The sequence below is a fragment of the Papaver somniferum genome, chromosome 11 (genome assembly GCF_003573695.1).
Source record: "Papaver somniferum cultivar HN1 chromosome 11, ASM357369v1, whole genome shotgun sequence".
NCBI lineage: Eukaryota > Viridiplantae > Streptophyta > Magnoliopsida > Ranunculales > Papaveraceae > Papaver > Papaver somniferum.
The window spans coordinates 23717603-23738068 of record NC_039368.1 but is presented as its reverse complement, the minus strand read 5'-3'; the positions used below and the strand labels follow the sequence as shown (position 1 = coordinate 23738068).

Sequence of the window (20466 nt, the reverse complement as noted above, 5' to 3'; positions counted from 1 at the left end):
GGGACGGGGCGGGTATGGGAAATACCCGTACAGGGCGGTTTTTTACGGGTTACCCATAACATTAAGCTCAAATATGATGAGTTAATTTAATAATCAATACCTAAGTTCAACCAATAATAATAATAATAATAATTTAAATTTTCAAACTCATAAATTCATCGTAAAACAAGCAAAGAAAAACAAATTGGTCTATAAACGAGCATCACTCATTTTAGTTCTTAATTATTTCTTATCAAGTATCTTCCTCCATGTTGATCACCTCATCGTCTGCTTCAGTTTCTTCCCAAAATGATTCACCATCGAATTTTGATCCACCTAGCCAAATTAAGAAAGTGTATCATATAACCATAATGATGTATTAAATGTAAAAAAAAACATTTCAATAAAAAGAGAATTTCATTAACATTCAACATATCCCATAGCCAGTCTTGAGCGCACATCAAAGCTTCCAACGTTTTTGGATGAAGTCTATTACGTTGGACACTCACAAATCTACCTCCGGTACTAAAAGCTGATTCGGAAGCTACCGTTGAAACTGGAATCGCTAAAATATCTCTAGCCATACATTGCAAGACTGGATATTTAATCCCATTTTTCTTCCACCATGCTAGTATGTCAAAATTACCAATCCTAGGTAAAAGATCTTCTTCTAAGTAATTGGTTAATTCTGACTTAACAGTACTAGTAGGAGCAGTATTAGAGACAAACGTATCAAACTTTTCCAAAGGATCTACGTCATCGTTAAAACCATGCATCTCTGAAGTGAAAGACAAATCATTTTGGATAACAGATGTTTCAGCAAATTTTACTTTCAGTTCATACTCCGTCGCCAAATCAACGCATAAATCGCGTACTCGATCAATTTCGATTTTTGAAAAAGCTTGACCATAAATTTGTGGAAAATAAAACTCAATCAATTTCATCTTAAACCTTGGCTCTAACATAATTGCTACGGCCATTACTCCATTGATCACAAACCAATACTCTTCAAACTTCTCTATCATTTCATATGCCATTTCCTTAATCACACCAACTTTAGATTTTTTCCACTCATTTAATGACAATCTAATATCACAAAAACTTGGAAAGAAAAGGTTGGTGGTAGGATATTTTACTCCGGAAAACTTCTCTGTGAAGGTATAAAATATCTTAAGTTTGTCGCACATTTCCTTTGCCAACAACCAATCTTCATCATCTTGCAAACAATCATACTGTGGCTCACGTTGCTTTAGTCGAGCAAAAACCTTCTGATACTTAATAGCAGTATTAAGCATCAGGTATGTTGAGTTCCATCTTGTCTCACAATCAAGAACTAACTTATTTATACTCGAAATATTTAGTTGACAGGCGGCCTCTTCAAATTTCTCAACTCGGTTTGGTGTTGCTTTCCAGTAAGCAACACTATTACGAATCAATTCGATTGCTCCTTTGATCCCCTCTAATCCTTTCTTGACTATAAGAGTTAATATGTGTGCACAACAACGCATATGAAAAATATCTCCACCCGACAGTAAGTTACTTGATAATTTTTCTAGGAGAAGTTGGATCATAAGATCATTAGTGGAACAATTATCTACAGTAAGAGTGGATACTTTACCATCGATATTCCAGTCTAGCAGACACTCCATCAATGCGGCTGACAGGACTTCAGCCGTGTGCGGACATGACACATACATAAACCTAATACAAAATAAAATTCAGATGGTTGATTAGACCGTACTACGTAGCAACTAGTAATTAATCAGTAACAAAATTAATGGTAGTGATTTTTCATTTATGACGTGCATATCCAATGCCTGAAATCATTAAATGAATACGCGTACCTGATAATTTGGCTTTGCAAGATCCACGTTCATCGATGAAATGAGCCGTAATAACCATGTATCCTTTCTTTTGCTTACTAGTCCACATATCAGTAGTCAACGCAATTTTACCTTGATGTTTTTGTAACACCTCCATTGTTTTAGTTTTTTCTTCATCATAGATTTTAAGGATATCCCTTTTAATTGTGCTCCGAGATACCACCTTAAACAACGGTTGAAGCGCATTTGAATATCGTCTAAATCCGGCATGTTCAACGATGGAAAGCGGATACTCGTATATGATTATCATATAAGCAAGTTCCTTCCTAGCGAACGATTGATCAAAACTATACGTGTTAAGCTGACTTCTTCCGTCACTTTTTTTACTCGGAGTGATTATTGATTGTCTTATGTCTTGCTGTTTACGTCGAGGACATCTTTTCATGTGTGCGTGTAGATGCTTAGTCCCATTTGTGCTTTTTCCTCCTAATGGTTTATGACAATATTTGCAAACTGCTTTGTCTTCCCCTTTTATCTTTTTTTTTTTCAAAGTGGTTCCACATTATGGATCTTTTCTTCCCTGAAACTATAGCAATTTCACCTTCGGCATTATCACAATCACCTGTAATGTTTGCCTCGGCAGTTTCACCATGGTCATCATCCATTGGAGAACTTGGAATTATCTCGACATGGTGTTCAGACTGTTCGGATTCACCTCGTGTGGATATAGTTGTCATTTTGGGATCACTGTATAATATACACATAAAGTAATATAATATATATAATAAAGAAAGCTTAAATAATATAATATAATCAATACAATAATTAAATAATATAATATAATTTCTTAGTTTAAATATAATATAAATAATTAATGATATCTTATACTTTTACGTTTTCTTTTATAATATAATATAATATAATTTCTTAGTTTAAATATAATATAAATAATTAATGATATATTATACTTTTACCTTTTCTTTTATAATATAATATAATTTTTTAGTTTAAATATAATATAAATAATTAATGATATCTTATACTTTTACCTTTTCTTTTATAATATAATATCTTAGTTTAAATATAATATAAATAATTAATGATATCTTATACTTTTACCTTTTCTTTTATAATATAATATAATATAATATCTTAGTTTAAATATAATATAAATAATTAATAAAAATATAAAATCCTAAAATGGGAACATACGGGGCGGGTATGGGACGGGACCTAAAATCCCATCCCCGCCCCATCCCTGCTTCACTAATTTCGGGTATTATCCAACCCCAACCCCAACCCCGTTTGTACGGGTAAAACCCTACCCAATAGAAACGGGTACCCACGGGAATGGGTTTGGTTGGGGCAAATGGCCATCCCTAAACTAAACCCTAATTTCCCACCCCATATCTAAACTCTTAACTCCTTATTATAAGAATCCTCTCATATATATATATAGATCCGTGAAACATCAACCACAAATAAAAAAGGTTAAAAAAGCTCGAAAAGCAAATTAACGAAAATAAGACAAGCCTCATTCCCGGTTTAAATGCGTCACCAATTGAACACAAAGTTGTAAACATCATCAAACCACAAACATTATTAATTTCCTCGAGGCCCGTGCAGACCAAATCTAACAAAATCAAACGGTCAAAAACTCCATCTTTTTTAGTTTCCACAAACAAGTCTTTCATTTTCAGTAAGTAGGAATAAGATCACCTACAAACACTATCAACCGTCTCTAAACGTGCCACTGCGACGAATCTCACTTTCACCCTCCCTCCCTTTAATTTTTCTCTCTGCAAATTTCCATTTAATACCTCTCTTTTGAAAACACCAGTTTCATTTTCTCCATAACCCTTTTTTGGATTCATTGATCCAAGATAATACCTTGATAATTAGATGAAATCAAATCAATGAAACCCTAGGAACCATTTGATTTTTATTTATTTTTTTGGTTTTTTTGAGGTGGTATAGGTTTAGTTACAATGGGTTTTGAATTGGGACATCCAGAAAATTTACAGAATCCGAGATTTATTGCGACATGTTTAGTAGGTGGGATTGTTATTGGGGTATCTGTGTTAGGGTTCTATTTTGGCTATCCATTACCTTCAATGGGTATTATTAGGAGGAAGAAAAAGAGACCTGTGAGAGTTTATATGGATGGTTGTTTTGATATGATGCATTATGGTCATTGTAATGCTTTACGCCAAGCTCGTGCCCTAGGTGATGAATTGGTTGTTGGTGTTGTTAGTGATGCTGAAATTATTGCTAATAAAGGTCCTCCTGTTACTCCCCTTCATGAGAGGTTTGTGTTCATGTCAACAGTATTCATTTCATTATTATAGATGATGATACATCTATGATTTTCGATAATTAAGGAATTATATGGGTACTCTTTTGCTAGATGTCTATTGGATTGTTGGTTTTATTTGTCTACATCAGGATTATTTATATGATTTGAGCATTTAAATGGGTCTTAGTTTTTCGTTATCTTTTATTTCATGTTATTGTTTAATTATATGTATTATAATCTTTGTTGCTGTAGTAGTAATGACTTTTTGGTGATGAGAGGTAGAAGCTGTGGTTGAAAATTGATCGTAAGAACCTTTTTTGGGTTTATACTGTTCATCTGTTGAAGAAAATTATGCTCAACTGGTTGGGAAGAGGGATTTGCATATTAGAAAACACACTGAAAAATCAAAATCTGGCATCATAAGATTGTCTTGATGATGGTGAATAAATTAATTGTCAATTTCCCCCTGATAAAAGTAAATGAATCACAGATTATTGCCTTAGTTTTTGTAGTTTCCAGTTTTAAGCTTTTCTAGTAAGGAATCACATTGTCACTCTTAACTTTTTTGTTCTGCAGTCTCTTCGTGTTGTATGTATCGCAACATTTTCTAGTGCAAACCATAATGATGGCTATAATACCACCTGTTAAAGCCTAAAGTATATCTTGGCAGTATTTTATTCATAAAATGATGTCACTGTAATGTTATTAACTTCTGCTTGAACTTGGGTGCAGGATGATCATGGTTAGTGCTGTCAAATGGGTGGATGAAGTCATTCCTGATGCCCCTTATGCAATTACTGAAGAATTTATGAAAAGACTATTTACTGAGTATAACATAGACTACATCATTCATGGAGATGATCCTTGCCTTCTTCCCGATGGAACTGATGCTTATGCGCTTGCTAAGAAGGCAGGTCGTTATAAGCAGATCAAGCGCACTGAAGGAGTGTCAAGCACGGACATTGTTGGTATGCATTTTGTGCTTGGAAATTGATATTATTTTTGTTTATGGGATAGTTATATGGGATGGATGATCCTCAGTTCTTCGAGCAAAGTCATTTATGAATACCCACATTCTCTAATCATGATTATGTTTTGTGTCATGGACAATCTTAGAAACTTTATGCCTGCCAAATCCTGAGGTCAGTTTTTCGATTGAGAATTGCCACTTACTAGTTGTAACTTTTGCAATGAACAGGTCGTATGCTTCTTTGTGTTAGAGAGAGATCTGTTAGTGATACTCATAACCGTTCGTCCCTACAAAGGCAATTCAGCCACGGGAAAAGTCAAAAGTTTGAAGATGGTGTATCTGGCATCACCCGAGTTTCCGAATTCTTACCAACATCTCGCAGGATTGTGCAATTCTCGAATGGAAAGGTACTTGCAATAGTCTTAGTACTGCTCATGGGAATCAACGTAATCCAACTTATAGCTTTATTCTCTCTAGCCATCTCTCTCTCTCTTCTTTTCGTCATTATGGAGAGGGGAGAGTCCTGCTTAGGTTTTGCTAATATTATATGTCCATTAGGGGTTGTCAACCAATATGTGAAGCCAAATTGGGGTTTGAACTTTGACGCTGGGGAATCATTATTGTTGTCCTGATGCTTAAATTTAATATACAACTGAAAGAGTTTCTCTTGCTCCTAGTTAGTTAATTGTTTTATCATTTGTATGTTTGGTTGTGCAGGGGCCAGGTCCAGATGCTCGTATAGTTTATATAGATGGTGCATTTGATCTTTTCCATGCTGGGCATGTAGAGGTATAGCCTATTCTGTTCTAATATTGTTTTTATGTCATGCTGGCCTACAAGAGTAAGGTATTAAACGACATGTTTGATCATTGTTGTTTAACATGATGTGTCCTTATCCTTGCTTGGACACGCCTGATCTGTCTGGCCATTGTGAAGAGGAGAAATCTCACTGGGAGTGGCCATCAAGAGTCTTACCTTTTACCTCGTGGCTTGCTTTGTTTTCCAACATCTTTGCCATCCATCCCACCCTTGTGATTTTGTGTCATCCATTGCGATGTTTAATTCCATTTGTTGGAGAATGGAAAGACATGTAAATGTTTAGCATGGCATGTATACGCTTCTTAGTTTCGCCTTTAATTCTGTACATATTGTAAATTTATTGTCTTATCCTTCCATAGTAGGTATGCTTCAGATTGTTGACAATACCAGTTGATTTACAGATACTAAGGATTGCTCGTGGGCTTGGAGATTTTCTACTTGTCGGAATTCACACCGATCAAACAGTCAGGTCATGACCTTTCTTTCTTCCTTCCGTTTTTGCAATGAGATCTTTTTGATTTATTATCGTTTGCATATCCATTCAGAAATAACAATGAAGAAAATAGAAAATATAGAGGTGAAAAAGAATTCTAGCTTTGCAGTATGTCGACAAGGTTTTTATTGAAACTGGACTTCCTTTTATTGCTACGTACTAACACACATGATTTGCACTCCAGTTTCTCTATAAGCAAGTAGGTTCATTGGTATCACATTTCCTTACGGGAAATGTATATACCACTTGGAAATTAGCCATTCAGTGAAGTATATTTAACATAAGAATATAATAATATAAGTATTAGAAGTGTGTCGAAATGGTACTGTGATCAGAAAATATGTGAAGAAGATGATAGAAATCTGCTTAATCTTGTTGCATCTTCAATGATCTAAGGGATGGTTTCTGAAAAGTAGTTCGGGTCATCTATGGGAAGTAAAAGCTGCTGCTGGTAGTTCTGTATGTGTGTCCAACAGAAATCACAAGCTGTAAGGTGTTAACCTGGGTATGATATTAGCAACAGACACGGATGTAAAACATTTACTGTCTCTACAGATTCTAGAGTTGTCAGTTGTTATTTTTAACTCCACAAAATCTGCAGTTGCGTGGAAGGCAGTTCGTGTTAGGAGATGTATTAGGCAGCTGAAACATAATTCTGAAATGTAAGAGTTGAGCATGATTTTTTAGAATCCAATATAGTGATGTACTGCTTAATTTCTAATTATCCCTCGGCAGAGTGTATAGATTTAACTCCTAGTTCTTTTGCTGAAAATTCTACGATTATTGCTCTATGATTAGTCTGGTATATTCTGTCCATGGTTGTGAGTTCTTTTCTGTTGGTCTGGACTTGAAATGTAAGAAACCCTCTGCTGACTCACTCTGAATTCTTTTAGTCGCTCCCTTCTTGACACTCCGTTGTTTGATTCTAGACCAAATGCGCTAAATGCGTGTTAAGATCTTGGAGCTTGACTTCCTCTGTTGGAGTATTCTCTATCTTCTTAAGTGGTGGAGGACTGCGTTAGATAACTGTTCTTTCTGGATGGTTTAATGATGCATATCTACGTAAACAATGTGATATTGAGCGACTGCTCTATAAAAGAGTAAATAAGCATGAAGGATCATAGGTATATAGCTACATACTCGTACAATTCCTTTGTGACTAACTTTTAGTCTCCTCCCTTGATGGCAATATATATATATATTCCAATTTTCGGATTCTCCCCTTAATGTGGCGATATTTTGTGTAGCGTAGTATTTACATGTTCTACCGTGTTCTTTTTCTCTCCTTTTCTCTGAAATTTTCAGTGAGCTAATATTGCTACATATTTTTCATATAATGCCTTATGCAGTGAGCATAGAGGAGCACATCGTCCGATAATGAATCTTCATGAGAGAAGCCTGAGTGTTTTGGCTTGCAGATACGTAGATGAGGTGATTATTGGCGCTCCATGGGAAATATCAAAAGATATGGTGAGTTTCAATATTGGGCTAATATATCATAAATGATGCACACTTGGTCTTGTATCCCTATGTATCCAAAAATAACCTTATGTTTCCTCTTTGCATGTTTTTGTTTTGGTGCACCTGATATTCTGAAAGATATATCTTGGGAGATTTATTTAAATGATTTTAATTGGTTTGTATTCTGCCTAAAACATGCAAGTAGGTCAAATATGAGATGTCTGTGGTGTCTATTGGCAATGTTCATTTGCAAGTTATCATATCACTGTTCATTCCAACAGGTGTGTTCATCATGAGCTTCATTTACCTCTTGTAGTTCCTAGTATGTGTGTTTAATCCTGGAGCTGGAGTGGTGAGTTCCAGGGTACTGCTCAGCCTATAGAGTGCTCAGCTGACAGATCCTATGGGCCACAAGATGTTTTGCTTGTTTAGCAGTTTTGGTTTTGGTTAGCTTAAGGATACAAATGAATGAAATAATTTCTGCTAGTCAATTTGTTCCAACTTGTCGTGGTTGTAAACTTGTAATACAATAAAGTATAAAACTGTTATATCATTCTCATTTTCTTTTTAAATGCTAAACTGCTTATTGGTAGCGATACAATTTCTCTTATTATGTGGAGGGTAACACTCTTTTGTCAAAAGAAAAGCAACACTCCTAAACTGCCAATGTCAAGCTTTCTTGTATCGTATCTGGTTATAACTTGTATTTGAATTTGATATTTGCAGATTACAACCTTTAACATCTCATTAGTTGTCCACGGCACAATTGCGGAGAATAAGGATATTGAGAAGGTAATTTACAGGATAACACTTTGCCTGTCTTGCTTAATTAGCACTAGTTTGAAGCATTGGGGGACGGCATAATTGTTGTGATCATGGTTGACATCGGGGTTTCTCCTGTTTGCAGGGGACTAGCAATCCATATGTTATTCCGACAAGTATGGGTGTCTATCAGTTACTTGAAAGCCCTTGGGAAATCACAACTAGCACAATAATTAAAAGGATCGTGTCAAATCATGAGGCATATCAGGTTAGTGGATGCGGTTATACTATATTATATGATGTTTCTCTTTACAGTTTTGTGTGAAATGTGAATAGAATATCCTATACTTCCTTGTTCGTATGTTTATCTTTACAGTTTTGTACGAAATGTGAATAAAATATCCTATACTTCCTTGTTCGTATAAGTTTGAGCGTTTTAATAATTTATGTATCTGGAATGTCTCAAGTTTTAATTTGCAGAGTCCTGTGCAGATTTCTGCAGTACTTGGAAAAATATGAAAGTCCAAACCTGAATCCTAGTTTAAGTTTTTCTTCTTCTGTTCGTTTTTGATGTGTTTGCTTTTACATGATGTACTTAATAAATTACTGGGCAAAAACTCATAATTTGTTCGTGTGAAAACCACCGGAATATTTCATCGTGGTGCTAATGTATGTATTTATCGTGGTTTAGTACTTCAAGTTGGGTTTTCCTTGCGCAGATACGTAATGAGAAGAAGGCAGCGAGTGAGAAGAGGTACTATGAAGGTAAGACACATGTGACTGGTGACCGACTTTAAAGGCGACCCGGATAGACTTGCCTTTTGTTTTGGGCCTCGGCAGGTAAACCCACTATGGCAGCTGGGGGTTACTTTGTAGGATTTTCTCGTTCCTGGCCAGCACAGCAGCAGTTGAGGATATAGAGAGTTATAGTAGAATATGAGTCCATTGAAGCCTTTTCCTTCCAACATGTACTTAAATCTTTCTCCAAGATTGTTGGTTGTGTTAATTTTGTTTCTTAGATTAGTATTTTTGTACTACCCCAACTTTTTATATCTATTTTAAACTTACTGTCACTGTAAACTTTCTATGAGCACGAGTGGGAGAGTAGTAATGCAAAAACAAACGATATTTATAAATAATTTTTTGAGTTCCCTTTTTCAACATCTAATCCGGTGCATGTCACTATTGAACTTCCTCAGACAGATCATTGGAAAAGATATGCAGAACTGCCCACATGCTTTGGGTTTTACTTGGTTGCTTGCCTGCACAATTAAACGCGAGTGCCAGAGCCTCTCCATGGTGAAATTTATTGCCAATCCAGCATCTATCCCCACCAGCCTATCCCCGCTGCCCGCATCTCAAATAGTCACTCTCCAAACACACAAATTAAGGTTGGGGGGACCTGACTTGCCGGAAACAGAAAGTCAACGACTTAGCTGAGTGCCTGGTCAGACCGATTTTAATTCGATTCCGGCTTGCGATATATAAGGAACAAAGGACTAGTATCTGTCTTGTTCAATTTCCCGCCTTATTTTAGTTAATGCCGTTGTAGCAGCTACTATTTTACTCTCCAGTCTCCAGTTAAGGAGTCCTAATAAGAAAGGATTCTGAAGAAGAAGAAGAGGATGGAGAAACTAAAATCTGTGGTACCGAGCAACATAATGCGAATGATCTCTGAAAGCACAGCTGATGACCTTCCTTCTACATGTTCTTCACTTCTTGATTTTTTCCTCTCTCTCCAGTTGTTTCACGATGTACTTGCATTACACTTTACTCTTTCCTCTTCCCCTCTCTTCCTGGTCACCAGTTGTTTTGAAGACACCATAATGACTGTGATCTTCTGTTTTGTTATGGTAGGTTGTTCGAGAACTAACGGATCCGGAACTGGGTCTATGTCGTAAGGACGCTGGAGCTGCTTTGGATTTTAAAAAGAAAGGGAATGAGTGTTTTGCTTCTGGAGATTATGCAAAAGCCTTAGTTTTTACTCTCAGGTCTATCTCTCTTAAAATTAGTAAACACCTATGACTGTTTGACAAAATGCCAGAGAGAAACTATTGCACATTGGTTCTTTTTGTTTCATTCTTGATCTTCTAAGTATTTTGTAGGAAATTGATTTTAGACTTACCAACTTACTTTCTATGACCAGTTTGACATTCCCCACAATGCTTTCATATATTAATTAACTATGTATCCCAGACACTTTCTTGTTCAGGTGATGTTAAGGGCTGGCAGTTAGAAAACTATTGATGGTTAGTATTGTCATTTGGAATTTATGCAAACACCCATGTAATAATGTTCTAGTTCTTAAAAACTGTATATGTCTACTGCCTAGCTAGTTTGTCGGGAACACTGCAGGACGGGTTAGATCAAACCATAAAAGATAGGACGCACTATAGTTGTGTACTAGTGTGATTGTAGTAAGAACACTCTATACAATTCTGGAATTGCATGTCTATAAATTATGCAACTCTGGGTTCAAGTCGAGGAAAATATAATCTTACTCTGGATTTACTCAGCAACTCTGGGTTCAAATCGAGGCAAATATAATCTTACTCTGGATTTACTCAGTACCCGTGAGCTCTTAAAATCTAACTAGTAGGTCTTTCCTTCCTCTACACTGTTACGGAGACACCTGATAACACCTTTCTCTACAACAAGTAGGCATTGCGGTCTGCTCCGATGGATAAAGGTGATGAAACGGACAAGAACTTGGTCCCGACCTTGTACGTTAATCGAGCTTCTACACTGCATGTGAGTTAGGCTCATGCTTTTTTATGTCAGTCAACTGTTTATGGTTTTTCCAGTTGTTTATAGTTATCTCACCACCTTCATGTTTTTTTATCTAGAAAATGGGCCTTACAGTTGAGAGTGTACGAGATTGCAATCGAGCTGTTGTACGTCTTCCTTCCTACACAAAGGTAAGGTTGTTCTTTCTGAATGTAAGATAATGCTGCATGAATTGCTTAAACTTTATTTCTTGGAATCACCACTTGGAAAAGATAACATACATGAATAAATATCAACCATTAAAACAGATATGCTGCACGTTTTTTCTCAATCGATTTTTTTGCTTATAAGGTTTGCAATATGGTTAAAAACCTCATAGTTAAATGCATCTTCCAGCTCTGAATTGCGTTTTGTTTTTCCGCAGTCTAACTTAAATGCGAGAGGTTGAGTTTACGTTTCCTAAAACTATATGTCATCGCTGCAGGCATGGTATAGGAGAGGGATGGCAAATGCTTCTATGGGAAACTACGAGGATGCAATCCAGGATCTAGATATTGCCATGAACATGGAACTTTCCTCGGGTGGAAACAGTAAAATAAAAGAGGAACTTGAGATGATTAAAAAACAAAGTCGCGGAGTAAAGAACTCACCTAAGAAGGCCAGCAATATGAATTGTAGCTCCATTGGTCAGTAATCTCTACCATTATCACTTTTTAAGAGAAGCAGTTTTCTTATCTTTATCGTGAATTCTAGAAGATGCTCCTATTGGGTGACCGCAGTTTCTGTTAAGGTACTATGTATCTTTGAAATCTGACTCTCTGTCTATGATTTATGTCAACTCCTACTTAGCTGTATGATGTGACAGCAGGTGGTTCACATACTACGGCTGCATCATAGCCAAGCATTTTTTTTTTCTTTTGCCTCGCCCTAAAGTTTGAATTATAATTGTTGATATGATAGTAGAGCCATCCCAGACGAAACTAAAATGTGTTTCAACATCAACCAAGGGAAGGGGTATTGTTTCAACAGTTGACGTTTCTCGGGCCTCATTGATTCACTTTGAGGAACCTTATGCTGTGGTATGGATGATCCTTGTTTAATTATTTTGGCTTTTTCTTCAAGGCAACTAACATTGTCTCCTTACATGATCTAGGTGTTATTGCTGACACTCTGACAATGTATCAACCACTTGCAGATTATAACGAAAGCTTGCAGGAAAACTCATTGCCATTTCTGCTTGAATGAACTTCCAGCAGATACTGTTCCCTGTTCATCGTGTTCAATGACACTATACTGTTCTCAGTATTGCCAAGAGCAAGCAATTGGTCAAAAGCCTGGGATTGATCTAAACGTTATTCCTGCTTTAGGAAATATATCAACTGATCTTAAGCGATATGTTGAGAGGATCTCATTGGAGAACAATATTGTCAGGTCACCCTCTTCGTTCTCTGGACACCCTGTTGCTGATTCAAATCCTACCTGGGTGGCTGAACACAGACATGAATGTGGCGGTGTACATTGGCCAGCAGTGTTACCTGCTGAAATTGTTTTGGCAGGTCGAGTTCTAGTGAAAAACATAGAGGCGAAGAAGTACTCCAAGGGGGCTATGGATTCACCCGAAGCTTTGGTATTTTCACTGATTACTTGTTGCTTTGTGAGTTTTGTTCTTTTCTTCGTTCTTGCCTTGAGAAAGGATGTGTTCACTAATTGCCCATTTGTTTCATTTTTTGTAGGAGCTTTGTCATAACTATGGATGCATGACTCCAGAAACCAAGCTGGAGATAAATATATATGCTATTGTTCTCACTTACTGTCTTCAGCTATCTCATGCAGATGAAGTTTCACTGAGTGGGTTGTCGCAGGTATACATGCAGCTCAATTTTGTGTAAAGGCATTTGTTTTTTATGTTATTTATTTACTTTCAATTTCACCAAAGTATATGAAACTAATAAAACACATGCTGATGTTCTGACGGTTTTTTTAGAAGGATTTTTCTGATATATTACTAAATGATTTAAATAGGTCTAACCGTAGTATGGTAACTTTCAACTGTATCTGCTGTAGCTTTTATTTATCAATTATATGTGCAGGTTCGTTATTCATATCTGAGCAAATGTGATGAACCTTCTTGTAATTCCAAATTATAGCGTAATGCCTTAATGCATGTGAGATTAGGCATTTATGTTCACATGGAATACAAGTGGTGCGGAGTTAAGAAGGTGACCAACAATATGATGTATAATGAGAGAACTGACATGGGGATACCCACAGAGTTTTTCTGATTGCTCAATTTAGTTGGTAGCACGTCTTATCCTCACCATAAGATGGTGAAATTCAAGATGAACCCTTCGGCAGGCTGCTAGGTTGAAACTTATAGATTCCATCTATAACTGAACCAATAAACGGATATTGCAACTGTGTTGGGTACATGTTGATACTTGCATGCTGATAGAGCTTTGGTGATGCAGAGGCATCTTAGGTGTGGATCATCCTCCCCTTACTTGTGGAGTCTGACCTGATTGACTGATACCTTGGGATTTGGCTGGAGTTCAACTCGATAAACTGGACCTTACATCCCTAGGCTATGAATTAAAGAGATTTGTTTCGCGTTGTAACTTCGAGAGAGATGGTTCAGTCTCCCTCCATTGATTTGCGCCGCCAGTTGTTTTGTTCAAAATGAATAACCCATATCTCTTTTCATTTCTTAATCTGAGATTCTCCAAATGGCTTTGTTATGTTTTTCCATCTTCCGTCAGAGATTTATGCACATTTAAATACGTGAATGCATTGATATCTTACACTATTCTGAGCACTTCATCTTTTTCAATGCAGTTGGTGGTACTGATATCTCAAATCAAGGTAAACTCTATGGCAGTTGTTCATATGAAGTCGCCGGATGCATGTGAACAAGGAAAGCACAGTGGAGGTCTTTCACCTATGGATAATACATTAACTAATCAAATAGAACAGGTATTGTGCACTTTTACCCATTTAATTCTCGTTGTCTTGCATTACTTTGTTCTCTACTATGCACAAAAAGCTAGAATATGGTGATTTCTGCTGAACAATGTATGTGATAAATCTAGAGTTCACATGTTTATGGTTAAAGCAGTTAGGTGACTTCACAAAAGTCTTATTTAGTGGCCATAAGTAGCTTTATTAAGTCTTTATTTTATTTTTTTAAGAATTTCTAAAGAAGTAACCTCTGTATATTTTCTTGGAAAATTGGCTACTAACATCTCTGAATGTTAGTTATATTTTGGAAGTCGGATAAAAAAAATGGAAACACAGGTTATGATTTTGAGCGTGTTTCATAATATTTCTGTAGTTTGTTTTATTTCTATTAAGTAAGTTCTTTCAAAAATAAATAAATTGTGTGTCACTTACAGCTCCATGATATGTCCTTGAAGTGTTGGGAACTTAGGCACCTGCTGTGCTCATATTTGAAGGGGTTGAAATTTGCTCAATATTTTGCTTCGTGTTTTGTTACTTCTATCAGGTGAGAGTAGGTCAAGCTATTTATTCAACTGGTAGTTTGTTTAACCACTCGTGTCAGCCAAATGTGCATGCATATTTCTTCTCGCGTAGTCTGTTCATACGATCAACAGAATTTGTGGAGGCTGGGTACCCATTGGAGATATCTTATGGCCCACAGGTAAGACCTCCCATTGTTTTTATGGTTTTTTGAGAAGGAACTGGTTGGCTATTGCAGTAATATCTGCACCATATGTTCTAGTAACGATTTGTATGTTTGTCTTACTAGTTCAAGAATTATAAAAACCGATGATATGAATCACGAGTTACTGATGGTCTCAATGCTTCTCTTTTCCAGGTTGGGCAGGGGGATCTTAAAGACCGGCAAAAGGTTCTAGAAGATCAGTATTCATTCAGATGCCAGTGCAGTGGTTGCTCAGAATTGAACCTCAGTGACATTGTTATCAATGCTCTGTCATGTGCCAAACCCAGCTGCTTCGGCGCTGTTGTAGATAGATCGATGGTCAATGGCAAGAGACAGGGAGCTAACTGGATACAAGATGTTTCCACAATTAGCTGCTTGGAGCAGCCTCTTCCAGTATGCTGCACATTTCATTATAGATTAAATTGCTTTATAGTATTTCTTTACATGCCAGGCCTACTATTAAGTCGAGTCTACAAAGACAATGTGGTTAATTTACCAGTAATGAAATGTATGGGCAAGTGGGCGTGGACCAATATGCAGGGGATCCTGCATAGCCCAGGTTTATTAAAATATACTAATATAGCAGAAAAGGTCCATAATTAGTAATTCAAAGGATACATACCTAAACTTAAGTGATTTCATAAGAAAAATGTTTCTTCATTAGATGCTTCACCAGTTTGGTTTAACCTGATGTATTTGTTTGCTACTAATGTGACATATTGTAATGTTATATCATGTTTTACAGGTTGACAAGCAAAAAAGAGACGACGTTAGTGAAGTGGCACATCTCTTGTTTGAACACAAGGATGGCCTGGAAACAGATCTTGGGTATTGTTTGAATTGCCGTTCCTATCGTGATTTGGAATCTTCACAAAAAGCAATTAGGCAAGCAGAGATTAACATCAAGAGGTACATGGTCTAGATACTGTTCTCTAGTCGATTTATTACAGGGGGTTGCATAACAGGTATCTCTTTTACAGTGTAGAGTAGTTTGACATGTATCCAAGAATATGGTGGACAGTAGATTCATGTAATATGAATTGTCCGGCTAGAGTAGGGCTTAATTTTCTGACGTTCCTGCCAGTTGGTACTCTTCCTCTCTTCTTGTAGTACTTACTACTATTTGAAGGCACCATTAAAGAAAAAGGCGCCGTTAGGTGAAGTAAACTTTCACAGTATTAAGTTCTACTGTGACAGAAACCTATGGTCCTTAAGCAGAAGACATTATTGACATTTTTAGATATGACTCGGAATTCTCCATAGACCTCTTATCCAAGTCAGTACGAAACATAAACTCAAGTCCACAGTGAATAGGGTCGTCAATTGAGGTTCGCTTATGGTCGACCAAACAGGAAAAAAGAACCACATTGTTATTATTGTTATTTACTTGTACACATTGTTACTGTTGTCTTTCTCTCTCTATAAGCATAAATGTTTGCCTCGCAAGGGCAGTTTCAGATACTGAAAGTACAATCTGTGAACAGGTTGCAGAGTAGAGTGACTACAGGGAAGTTAGATCGTCGTATAATTTCGGATGCTTTGGGATCTCTTGATATCTTGAGGTTAACAATGCATGCATACAACAAGTATATTGCACAGGTCAGTTTCTATTTTTCGGGATTCTCAAGTTAGGCCAAAATGTTATTAGTTAGCATGCCAAAATTTTCTGACTTTCTTAATGAATTAGTAAGCATCAGAAAAGAAGATTGTGCCGCTTGTACTTCGCCATACCAATTGGAGTTCTCAGTTTAATGGTAAATTACTTAAAGGCGAACTTACTGATTAAACAAGGAAAACAGATACATTCAACACATTAAAAATAGACAAAATCTTGAATCTAGTTTCTGGTCGTACAAAGAAGAAGTAAAGATAAAAATTCTTCTCTAAAGGCGCTTGGGCATCTCAAGTGATCTCTAGAACTAGTTTAACTAACTCTACCTATTAAATACAATTAGGATAGCTTGAAGAGGAGAAACTTATTTCTCATCACCTGTACAATCACATCTTGAAAGTCTAAAAAAGTCTTCTAAAACTTAAAGCTAAATTCCCTTTTATACTGATACTTGACATGTACGGTTGGTATTGACAATAATTTATGTTAAGGATAACAATGGGACGTTTGATAAGATTTTAAACAGTCGACTGTGTGTGATATCTTCTAAGCATTGATGAGAGGAAACGGGACTTGTCTTGATCGCTGTTTTTAGATTTTACACACATTGGCCTTGGTGAACCCCCATGAATTATACCTCTGCATCTCTTCAGCAATGCTTGGGTGATAATACCTCTGCATTGGACAGCATAAATCGTCTGGATGCAATATTTTCACTTTATTATGGATCTCATGCGGCCAAAGTAGTTCCATACTTAAACAGCCTCAAGCGAGAAGCTAGCAAGCTTCTTCAGCTAGGGGACACAGCCAGTTCTTTCAAGTCTAATTGAGGGTAACAAGTCTCTATGTACCTTTCACCTCACTGGTTTATTCATCTGTATATTACCTTGCAAGCTGCTTGTTCAGTAAAGGGGACTCATCATGTTCTTCAGATTCTAGTCTAGGGTACCAAGTTCCTCTGTAGCTTCATATTTCACCTGCTTGAACATCTTTATGTTAGCTTCCTATTTCACCTGCTCATGAGCAAGTCAGTTTTCCAGGTCTCAGTAAGAATTACTTGGACAAAACGATTTATGTAAATATGTAAAACAGTTGTCCCCTATTCCAATGCTATAACTTATAAAGTAAGTAGGTAACCGTAGATACCAACTCCGACATATTTGCGAGCCACTTCTACATGAGCTACTGCCAAGGATTTTGTAGTTGCGTGTTAGCTAAGTTGTCAGTTCAAAAAGATCATCTGTGCCTATGATGACAGGTAAAGCATCTGAAAGGTGAGTATTTTCCATAATTATATTCTGGTCCTGTCGATGAGACTTGTGGATGGAGCAACAATGTTTTCACTCACCTGTCATTATCTTGTATATTCCTCGCGACAAAATGCGCTTGCAGCTCATCACACCTTTAAAAATCTGTCTGGAAAGCGCAAAGCTACTGTCCTTGCTGCAGTGCTGCAGCTGAAGGCTAGAAGCTTGCTTGCATTCTGTGGACAATATGTTTAGTTCTAAAGTTGCATTTAGTTTCAGAGTTGCCTCATTTTACTTTTACTTCAAACCATTACGAATTCAAGTGTTTGTGTTTACATTACTTAGATCAGAATGGCAGAGAAAGTTGTGCGTAGGTTAAGCTTGTATGGATGAAAATTTGAAGCCTCGACATTTTTGGTACCATGGGACTTTAAAAACGAATCTAAATAGTGAAAAAATCTTGAACACTATACATGAAATGTAATGCTCCCACAGGGCCACACCTCGAAAGATATAACAACCTTGTCCCGTATCTTAGCATGCACAACATCATACACTGAACTTTAAGTATTTTGCTGGTCCATATAGAACTGATAACAGTCTGGTCCAAAATGCCTAATTATGTATTATTGAAACCTAAACAGGGGTCCATTTTAAAGCACAAATTTGTACCTGCTTGCTGGTCCATTTGGGCGTGGTTTTCTGTCTCTGATATTTGATTTGAGTGTTGCACAAAAGCGTATATAGTTATCACCTCATTAATATGTTACTGTTATGTATTCAATATATAAAGGACAACATGTAAAATGCATTGATGTCATGGTGAATGCTTTTACCCTGTGCTGGAGATTCTGAATTTGCAGCAAATGTAAATTCCAGGTTTCTCATGTACAGTGGCTACGCTTCGTCTACGTTATGATATGTAGTTTCACAGTTGTAATTGTAAATTCCAGGTTCTCCATGGAAATTTCATTTAATCTTCTAACCTGAAGTTGTTGGCACACAAAACACATGGAAATCCAAGTATCACGCCAAAATGTGCAATTCTCCTATGGGAGGGAGTTGCTTCTCGAAAAGATGTGATTGCACCCTATTTGGTGGAGTTGTAGATCCACAATAGATGGGATTTTGGTCCGAAACTAGAGAGGTACATTGTCTTGCAAAAACTCTTGTACAGAAATATAAAAAGCCTACTTAACTCCAATCAATAACATGATTAGAGTAGTTAAGTCAATCATAAACCAGAAAAATATTATTGAACTCTACTCTTTAATAATGAAGAATCTGTCTCTATACGTAGATTCATATTTTGTGTTCACTAGAATACAAATCACCCACCTTTGCTGTACAAATTTATTTATTTATAGAACCTCAAAATCATTAAAAATAATAATCAGCATAATTGCTTATTCCATTTTTATAATTTCATTCGCTTCTACTTGAATGTGTTGAAATTCTTTATTTAAAATTTAGTTGACATATATGTTCATATAGTAAGTCAATAACAAATTAAGTAGGCTGTCTAAGAATAAAAAAAAAAACAGGAGATTCAAAAAATAAAATGTTAATTGGTGGCGGAGGCATGTGCAAGAAGAAAAACGTCTAATTTTGCACGATCTAACATCTTATATTATATTATTAAGATTCATCTTAAGGTATCTCTTGGGATTTGTAACAAGTTTGTCTGCTTAATGCCTTTATCAACCTTATTCCTTTATGTATTAAAGGGTCTAGGCTCGAGAAAACTCGACCCTAAAGCTATATATATACACATTTTAGTCGAATTAGCTTTATGCTAAATATGATTAGAATATCGTTTCTTGTTTCCATAATGATATCATTTGCATAAATTTGTTTAGTAATCAAGAAGATATGATTGGTAGAACTGATGTGCTTCAAATTTCACAAAATGTATTATTGCTAACTATGATAAATAAAATGTTGGTACATGTAGGGGTATATGCAAATGCAAACATTCCACGTTGTCACACTCGCAAATGCACCTTGTAAATTTTCTGTGCAAGTATAACCCGGCAGCACAGTGGTTCAGTGAATCAAGCTTCATCCACCTGCACTTCAGTCTTATAAGTTTGCACCGATGCAAACAACCAAATCCTCAGTTCTACAGCGGAAGTCTTTATCCTTCTTTCACTTTTCTTAACTTCTCAAATGTATCCCATAATACATCAAACATTGCCATATATTACGAACAACAATCAGCCAACCAAGAACACTTAGAACATGACACAATCAACTCATTTATTGTATCAAAGGGAAGATATACAAACTTTCCCACTTGGGGACTTACATAGACTTGTTCCTCTTGAACCAAGCCTTAACCTTACAAAAACTCTCTCAATTTGAGTCTCACAATCTCCTGTGTAAGCCTAACGATTTTTCAATACCTTAGCACTATTTATACAACAACTTTCTTGGCCAAAAACCGTGCACAACTGTTGCAAACGCATGGGATAGCCATTTGTCCCATGGAGCAGTTCCATAACATCCTATAAAGTGCCAACTTGGCCAGTTTCTATTTAAACTAGGGACAACACTCAACAACTGTTCCAAAGAAGTCACAAACACTCTCCCACGCTT

General features: G+C 36.5%; 1 protein-coding gene and 1 pseudogene across 1 annotated transcript; both read left to right on the top strand.

Moving 5' to 3' along the window:
- Positions 1-3503: 3503 nt before the first annotated feature.
- On the top strand, positions 3504-9766 carry LOC113322162 (ethanolamine-phosphate cytidylyltransferase-like). Its single transcript, XM_026570196.1, has 9 exons — positions 3504-4110; positions 4831-5066; positions 5297-5475; positions 5786-5857; positions 6289-6356; positions 7730-7850; positions 8568-8633; positions 8749-8871; positions 9323-9766. The coding sequence occupies exons 1-9, from the start codon at positions 3791-3793 to the stop codon at positions 9398-9400; spliced, it is 1263 nt and encodes a 420-aa protein (XP_026425981.1). The 5' UTR covers positions 3504-3790; the 3' UTR covers positions 9401-9766.
- A 462-nt stretch (positions 9767-10228) lies between these two features.
- On the top strand, positions 10229-19053 carry LOC113321576 (annotated as a pseudogene).
- The last annotated feature ends 1413 nt before the right edge of the window (positions 19054-20466 follow it).

Coding starts and splice junctions, on each gene's coding strand:
- LOC113322162 (XM_026570196.1), top strand. CDS start 3,791: ATGGGTTTTGAATTGGGACATCCAGAAAATTTACAGAATCCGAGATTT. Junction 7,851..8,567: donor GGGAAATATCAAAAGATATG/GTGAGTTTCAAT, acceptor TGATATTTGCAG/ATTACAACCTTTAACATCTC. Junction 8,872..9,322: donor CAAATCATGAGGCATATCAG/GTTAGTGGATGC, acceptor TTCCTTGCGCAG/ATACGTAATGAGAAGAAGGC.